The sequence below is a fragment of the Oncorhynchus clarkii genome, unplaced genomic scaffold (genome assembly GCF_045791955.1).
Source record: "Oncorhynchus clarkii lewisi isolate Uvic-CL-2024 unplaced genomic scaffold, UVic_Ocla_1.0 unplaced_contig_3353_pilon_pilon, whole genome shotgun sequence".
NCBI classification, from domain to species: domain Eukaryota; kingdom Metazoa; phylum Chordata; class Actinopteri; order Salmoniformes; family Salmonidae; genus Oncorhynchus; species Oncorhynchus clarkii.
Window position 1 is genome coordinate 39,445 of NW_027258330.1, and position 8,275 is coordinate 47,719.

General features: G+C 39.6%; 1 protein-coding gene across 2 annotated transcripts; it reads left to right on the forward strand.

Annotated features, from left to right (window-relative positions):
- Positions 1–547: 547 nt before the first annotated feature.
- Positions 548–6,799, forward strand: LOC139396681 (CD209 antigen-like protein E). Of its 2 annotated transcripts, none has more exons than XM_071143622.1 (6): positions 548–827; positions 5,343–5,444; positions 5,542–5,817; positions 5,952–6,076; positions 6,183–6,283; positions 6,493–6,799. In XM_071143622.1, the coding sequence occupies exons 1-6, from the start codon at positions 686–688 to the stop codon at positions 6,638–6,640; spliced, it is 894 nt and encodes a 297-aa protein (XP_070999723.1). In that variant the 5' UTR covers positions 548–685; the 3' UTR covers positions 6,641–6,799. The 2 variants fall into 2 exon arrangements, with proteins under 2 accessions (XP_070999723.1, XP_070999722.1); XM_071143621.1 differs by having other exon boundaries at positions 594–827; positions 5,328–5,444.
- Positions 6,800–8,275: the final 1,476 nt, after the last annotated feature.

Below are 8,275 nucleotides of genomic sequence, written 5' to 3' on the forward strand. Positions count from 1 at the left end.
GGAGGCTATTTATTCTTCTTTCATTTCCCTTAAAACTGAAACTCTGGAGATATTGTCAGAACTTCTGCTTTTTAATTCTGGGTAATTCTTCAGAGTCAGCATAGATAGAACAAAGACCCCATTGGTCATTGGTGGCCAGTCACAACACAGGGGGAAGTTTCCCCTAGGTACAGATCTAGGATCAGGTTTCCCTCCCCCAATCTTAACCTTAACCATTTGTGGTGGAAATTTGAAACAGACCTAATATCAGCGTCTAGGGGCAACTTCCCCCTACAACACTGGTCACAGAGTGAGAGCCATAATGTGGTCTCCATTTGAAGGCTATGAGTGCTGTAAACTCAGTTAGGATATATGTAGTGTACAGTGTATATGTCAATTAACAGGAACCCAATTTACTTCAGCAGATCCAAAATTGTGATCCTTTGAATTCACACATACACCATATAGCATAATATATAGTCATACAGTGTAGTTTATTATCAAACTAAGGTTGGTGCAAGTCACGTGTTGGCCAGTGTTGTGTCGATTTCACAATTTATCATCCACTGTGGTAGACTGATAAAGAGTTTCACTACCATAAATCACACAGACGCAGGACAGTGCAGGAAGACGACACAGCTATAGATGCATATTAGAGTTCAGGTTAGAAGTAGAAGTTACTGTATTTGATCACAAGTGTGTTAAGATGTCAGAGGGAGTCTATGAAATCCCAGACGGATTTGAAGACGATGAGCCTGATACCATGAAGAACACAGACATTGATGGCCAAATATATGCCAACGTAAGAGCCTTCAAGCCCAGTCCAAGAGATGGAGTTGTTGCTTCAGGTAAGATGGCATGAACACACACACACACACACATACACACACACACACACACACTACACACTAAACAGGTGAGATTGCCAGTACCTAAACAACACAGAAATCCAGACAGTCAGACACTGTAATACAAATATCCTCCTCAAATATAGACATAGTCCTATGTTTTTACAGCTTAAAGACACTGTCTAAGATGAGCATACCATTATCAACACATGTTTTTTCTCTCTCTCTTTCCATTACATTTTCAAATGCATATAGTACGTGGCTTCTATAATGCATCTACAGTTCTCATGGAATGACATCCATGAATCAAAACATACATTTTTAGGAACGTGATTGGAAACTCTCTCTCTCGTTGTTTTTCTGGTAGTCTAGTAATTACTATGCTGATAAAGTCCTTCAGTATGTCCTGTAACTCGCCACTGTGTATTTCCAACCTAGTCTCAAAACATTTAGTATTATTCTGTACGTAAATCAGAGACACTCCATTTTAATATGATATATTACCTTTCATATGGTATGTATCAATTTGTGGATGCCCATCAACCATGTTGTATGATATGTTACAAATGATAATGTGTATGATATGTTACAAATTTGCAAAAACATACAATATGTTACGTACGTCCTAACCATATGAATTCTACTAACATTAGCTATCTGGTAGTAATTACTATGCTGATCGTTGGATACAGTGATACGGAAGAGAGGAAATAGGAGGAGAGGAGATCGAAGGAGGGGAGAGAGGAGATAGGAGTAGATATGAGGAGGTGAGGAGATAGGTGGAGAGGAGATATTAATTGAGATAGAGCCTTAGTGTCAGAGACAGAGGAGAAAGAAGAAAATTAATAGAATGAGGAAGAGAGAAAAAATAAGACAAATAATCGTTCTTTTTAGATTTAGAGGAGAGTATGTAGACATACTGTAATCTCTAAAATTATTCTTCATTAGTTTTATTGGAAAAATGTCATGTGATTTTCGCCAAAAAAGTGGGCCCAATTATTAACCTATTTTTTTTATTTTATTTTACCTTTATGTAACTAGGCAAGTCAGTTAAAAACAAATTCTTATTTTCAATGATGGTGTAACTGCCTTGTTCAGGGGCAGAACGACAGATTTTGTACCTTGTCGGTTCAGGGATTTGATCTTGCAACCTTTCCGGTTACTAATCCAATGCTCTAACCACTAGGCTACGCTGCCACCCCACCTGTGCTCATCACATTAATAATAAGAATAACAAAGCACAGATTAATAAATTAAGGAACAATGTTCTTTAAAACTTCTTATGGCTGCAATCCCGTTAACGGGATCAATATGACAACAGCCAGTGAAAGTGCAGGGCGCCAAATTCAAACAACAGAAATCTCATAATTAAAATTCCTCAAGCATCCAAGTATTTCACACCATTTTAAAGATACACTTCTTGTTAATCCCACCACAGTGTCCGATTTCAAAAAGGCTTTACAACGAAAGCACCACACGATTATATTAGGTCACCGCAAAATCACAGAAAAACACAGCCATTTTTCCAGCCAACAACAGGAGTCACAAAATGCAGAAATAGAGATAAAATGAATCACTAACCTTTGATGATCTTCATCAGATGACACTCATAGGATTTCATGTTAAACAATACTTATATGTTTTGTTCGATAAAGTTCATATTTATATCCATAAATCTCAGTTTACATTGGCGCCATATTCAGAAACGCCTCCAAAATATCTGGAGAAATTGCTGAGAGCCACATCAAATAACAGAAATACTCATCATAAACTTTGATGAAAGATACATGTTTTACACAGAATTAAAGATACTCTTCTTCTTAATGCAACCGCTGTGTCAGATTTCAAAAAGCTTTACGGCAAAAGCACAATATTCAATAATCTGAGAACAGCGTTCAGCCACAAAAGGAAGCCATACAGTTACCTGTCAAATTGTGCAGTCAACAAAACTCATAAATAGCATTATAAATCTTCACTTACCTTTGCTGATCTTCGTCGGAATGCACTCCCAGGACTCCCACTTCCACAAGACATGTTTGTTTTGTTCGTTACGTCCAAATAGCTATTTTTGTTAGCGTGTTTGGTAACAAATCCAAAGTCAGGAAGCGCGTTCACTAAAGCAGACGAAATGTCAAAAAGTTCCGTAACGGTCAGTAGAAACATGTCAAACGATGTATTGAATCAATCTTTATGTTTTTAACATAAATCTTCAATAATGTTCCAACCAGAGAATTCCATTGTCTTCAGAAGTGCAATGGAACAGAGCTCCCTCTCATGTGAACGCGCATGGTCAGAGCATGGTCAGCTCATGATAGACCTTACTCATTCCAGTCTCCTTCGGCCCCACTTCACAGTAGAAGCATCAGGTTCTACAGACTGTTGACATCGAGTGGAAGCCGTAGGAAGTGCAAACTGACCCATATCCCACTGTGTATTCAATAGGTGATGAGTTGAAAACCTACAAACCTTAGATTTGCCACTTTCTGGTTGGATTTTGTTCCTGGGTTTTTGCCTGCCATATGAGTTCTGTTATACTCACAGACGTCATTCAAACAGTTTTAGAAACTTCAGAGTGTTTTCTATCCAAAACTATAATATAATATACTATAATATATAATATAATATAATATAATAATATGCATATATTAGCAACTGGGACTGAGGAGCTGGCAGTTCACTCTGGGCACCTCTGGGCACCTTTTCATCCAAGCTACTCAATACTGCCCCTGCAGCAATAAGAAGTTTTAACAAGGTCTACCAGCTTCCTGATTAAATGTGATTAAATACATTAAACAGTGTTACCTGGACCCACACAGATGGCAGAACATTACTTAGAGGAAACTCACTCACACAAAATCAATGCTAATAGAAGGTGAGAATGACTCACAACCTTCACTGTTCAAGGGACAACGTGTAGGTTACCAACGGCAACACAATGCACCAAGCACCAGTGGACCTGTCTGCTACATACCCACACACTCATCATGGTGTCTATCTGCTGTTGTGTCTCTTTCTGGAGGTTGTTGTCTTCTCAAACCACTGTATGTTCTCAGGTGTGAAGTCCTCCCTACACCTATAACACTGTACGTTTTCAGACACAGCAGACTGTTAAACTAAAGCAGCTGTTTAACAGGATACAGTATATCACAGAATATACTGTCCATTGTACTGTGTGTAGATCCATAAAGTACCAAAGTATATTTTAAGGGGTCAATTAGAATTAGCCTTTATATGGAGGATATTTATGCTAATGTGGACAGGGAGATCTGTGGACAGGATACTGTGAACAGGAGCACAGATAAACAACCTGAATCTCAGAACACTGGTAAATACATCGTAGTCATGGAGACACACATGGAAGTTTAAACTAATGGTTATTCTCCTTCCACTTGCCGCATAAACAATTGTGCCTATGTTAATGTGATGCGGTTGGCCGATGCCCCATGCTCCAATACTTCAAAAGTCAACTGAGTAAAATAAACTGTAACAAACAGATTATTACATATTCAAAAACGGAATACAATGTGTCTTCCAAATATAGGTCTTACTTCACAAGGGAAAGCTTTGGAATTGATATACTTGTGGAAAAGGATACATTAAATGCTACATCTCATAAAGGAAGGTTGTTCCTTTAAGACTAGAGGTTAAATGTTCTGAAATGTTCGAGTCTCTGTATTTCAGGATGTAAAGTAACTGCAGAAACATTTAATTTCATGTTCAAAAAGTCCAATGCAAATCTCCACTGTGTATTTCCATCTGGTCTCATTGCATTTTTTATTATTATGTACATAAATCCGAGTCACTCCATTTAGTGTAATATGTTTCATATGATATGTATCAATTTGTGGATGTCCATGTGTCACGGCCGTGGAATGAAGAGGACCAAAGCGCAGCATGGTGATCGTACATATTCCTTTTATTTAGGATGACGCCGACAAAAACAATAATCAATACAAAACAACCGTGAAGCTATGTGCCACAAACAAAGTTAACTTCCCACAAGGAAAGGAGGGAAAAGGGCTATTTAAGTATGGTTCCCAATCAGAGACAACGATAGACAGCTGTCCCTGATTGAGAACCATACCCGGCCAAAACATAGAAATACAAAACAAAAACATGGAATGCCCACCCCTAATCACACCCTGACCAAACCAAATAGAGACAGTAAAAGGTTCTCTAAGGTCAGGATGTGACACCATGATCCATTTTGTATGTTACAAATGAATATTTCTATGATGTTACGATTTACATTTTGTATGACGTGTTACGAATTACAATTTGTATATGTTACGAATGTCTTAAACATATGAATTCTACAACTATTAGCCAGCTGGATACCGTTAGCAAGGCTAGGGGTTAACTGTAACTGGCCACTATATTTCCTGTTAATGTGAGAAGTTGTATCTTTAACAACCACAAGTCCCCCTCAACAGGAAGAGAGATGGGGTGAGAAAACATCACTTTAAAAGTATTATTGTGTCTAATTGATGCTATGTACAGTACCTGTGTCCACAGAGCCTGATAGCTCAGGGAAGAGATCCTTCAGAGTTGCTGCAGTGTGTCTGGGGCTGCTGTGTGTTCTCCTACTGGCTGGGATCATAGGCCTGTCTGTCTATTGTAAGTCTGAAGTTATACTTCCTACAATTCACCAGCATTCACGTACAATTCACCAGATTATCTATTTTATTGATACACTTTGTTGTTGTTATAACAGATGGTGGGATCTCTAAGAGCTTCTTAGCCTATAAAACCAACGCATCTGCAGAGATCAAACAGCTACTGACCAGCTACAACAACCTGACTAAAGAGAGAGACCAGATACAGAATAGTTACAGCACCCTGACTAAAAAGAGAGACCAGCTACAGACCAGTTACAACACCATGACTAAAGAGAGAGACCAGCTACAGACCATTTACAACACCATGACTAAAGAGAGAGACCAGCTACAGACTGAGAGAAATTTTCTTAGCGGGAGGCTTACCAATCTCAGTGAGTAAACCTTCAGTAATAAATTATCATTAATACCACACAACTAATCATCAGTCTGTGTTCTTTCAATAAGTGTCCAGTGTGATAAATTGAAGGAAATGCGTATGTCATCAATATTCAAACCTGTCCTGAAGGCTGGCAGAAGTTTGAATCCAGTTGGTACTTCCTGTCTACTGAGTCTAAAACCTGGAAGGAGAGCAGAAAGGACTGTCTGGAGAGAGGAGCAGACCTGGTGATGATAAACAGTGATAAGGAACAGGTGAGAGGGAGAGGGAATGGGAGAGGGAATGGGAGAGGGAATGGGTGTGCAGCGGGTAGATATGATCAAACATATACATCTGCTAATTTATCTTTCTCAACAACAGACATTTCTCTTCAACCTCAAGAAGAGAGTCTGGATTGGTCTGACTGACTCTGTTAAGGAGGGGACCTGGAAATGGGTGGACGGCACCCCACTGACCACAAGGTGAGAGATGATAACTAATCTATTAATGAGGCTCCATTCAACATGTTTCTATGCAGGTTACTGATATTGATGATAGCAGTCAACGCAGTTAACTATAAGATGTCAACATATTATTTAGTATTATGATGTTGTAACTGTGATGTCTGACTGTTTTTAACCCTGTAGCTACTGGTATTAACCATGATATCTGACGGTTTTTAACCCTTTAGGTACTGGTATTCCAAACAGCCTGATAATGCAGGCCCTAATGGGGACGAGGACTGTGCTGAGATACACAAAGACCAGAGTCCTCTAAAGGCATGGAATGACATGTCATGTGACAGCAAACTCAACTGGATTTGTGAGAAAGTGGTTTAACATCACCATGACAACATGCTGTAACACATACAGTAGCCTTCAGTGCACAGAACTTCCTCCTCTGTCTCTGTCTCTCTCTCTCTTTGTCTCAAACTCAGGCACACAAATGTTGTATTTATTTGTATTAGTATATTAATAAAAGTCCTACTTGTTTCCTGACATTGTAGCTTCCTGTTTACCAGAGTCAACATGAAGATAGTACATCAGACTCTGCAATATGGGTCACAAAAGAGGGGAGTTAAGTTGTTATTTTCAGTGGTTCAACGAACTCCTCGACCAATCAGGTTCATTTAGAGAGAACAGAGCTGCGTCCGTTTCTGTTGTCATCTCCTCCTCACTGGTGAAGCCTACCCATCCTCAATATCCAGTTTGGAGCAGTTTGTAGTCTAAAATCTATTGTATGGACATTATAATGACCCATGTTTGTAGTTCTGGACCTCCTGAACATGTTGATGTATATTTGGGAGTAAACAGAGGGTCCAAATCAGCAGAAAGGTGAAAGGAAGGAGGAGTTCTGGAAACTCTCTGAATTATCTTGGGACTGTTACATATGATATTTAATATGTGTTAACATCTAGTCTTTGTTCTCCACTTCCCCTCTATGATCTATATCTTATATATCTGGTATGATAGTGTCCTGTCCATCATCACAAATAGCAAGTCCCATTCCCTGGGCAGGAGGACTGTGTTGAGAAATACTCTGGACAAGATGAACATGTAGAGACATGAAATGGTTTATATTGTTCTGCAGAAAATGGTTTAACAATAACCACTGTAACAAATCTCTCTCATGCACACAAGTACACACACAAGTATGCAAACGTGTTATATTAGCATAGCCACAACTACCCGTGTCATTTTGTTGAGTTAACACCTACAGCAGTCATACAGACAGAGACGCACAGATGACAGATATAACTAGAAGCAGAGACTTAATGTAACATAATTCTATGTTTTATTTTGTTAACTAGGCCAGTCAATTAAGAACAAATTCTTATTTACAATGACCGCCTACCTCAGCCAAATCCTAACCGGGACGACACTGGGACAATTGTGCACCACCCTATGGGACTCCCAATTACAGAGTGTTGTGATACAGCCTGGATTTGAACCAGGGTCAGTAGGGACACCTCCAGCACTTACATGCAGTGCCCTAGACCGCAGCACCACTCAGGAGCACATTCCAGAAGCAGAGACTTAATGTATAGTAGACCTACATAGAAAAAAAGACTCAGACATTGTTAAAGTTGTCAAAGGCCATCTATCCTTAGCCAGATATGAACAAGAATGTCAACTTGGACAGAAGTGAGATGAAGGAGAGGATTGTTAATATATCTACGTCAGTGCAGACACCCTGAGAGACGATGAGACCAGCACCAAGAGAGAAGAGACAGCAGACACTGCTCCTAATGATGAACCAGGAGACCAGCACCAAGAGAGAAGAGACAGCAGACACTGCTCCTAATGATGGACCAGGAGACCAGCACCAAGAGAGAAGAGACAGCAGACACTGCTCCTAATGATGGACCAGGAGACCAGCACTAAGAGAGAAGAGACAGCAGACACTGCTCCTAATGATGGACCAGGAGACCAGCACCAAGAGAGAAGAGACAGCAGACACTGCTCCTAATGATG

Excerpts from the sequence above, each read along its gene's own strand:
- LOC139396681 (XM_071143621.1), top strand. The coding sequence starts at position 686 with ATGTCAGAGGGAGTCTATGAAATCCCAGACGGATTTGAAGACGATGAG. Across the intron at positions 828-5,327 it reads AGATGGAGTTGTTGCTTCAG|TACCTGTGTCCACAGAGCCT; the intron begins GTAAGATGGCAT and ends TGCTATGTACAG. Across the intron at positions 6,077-6,182 it reads TAAACAGTGATAAGGAACAG|ACATTTCTCTTCAACCTCAA; the intron begins GTGAGAGGGAGA and ends TCTCAACAACAG.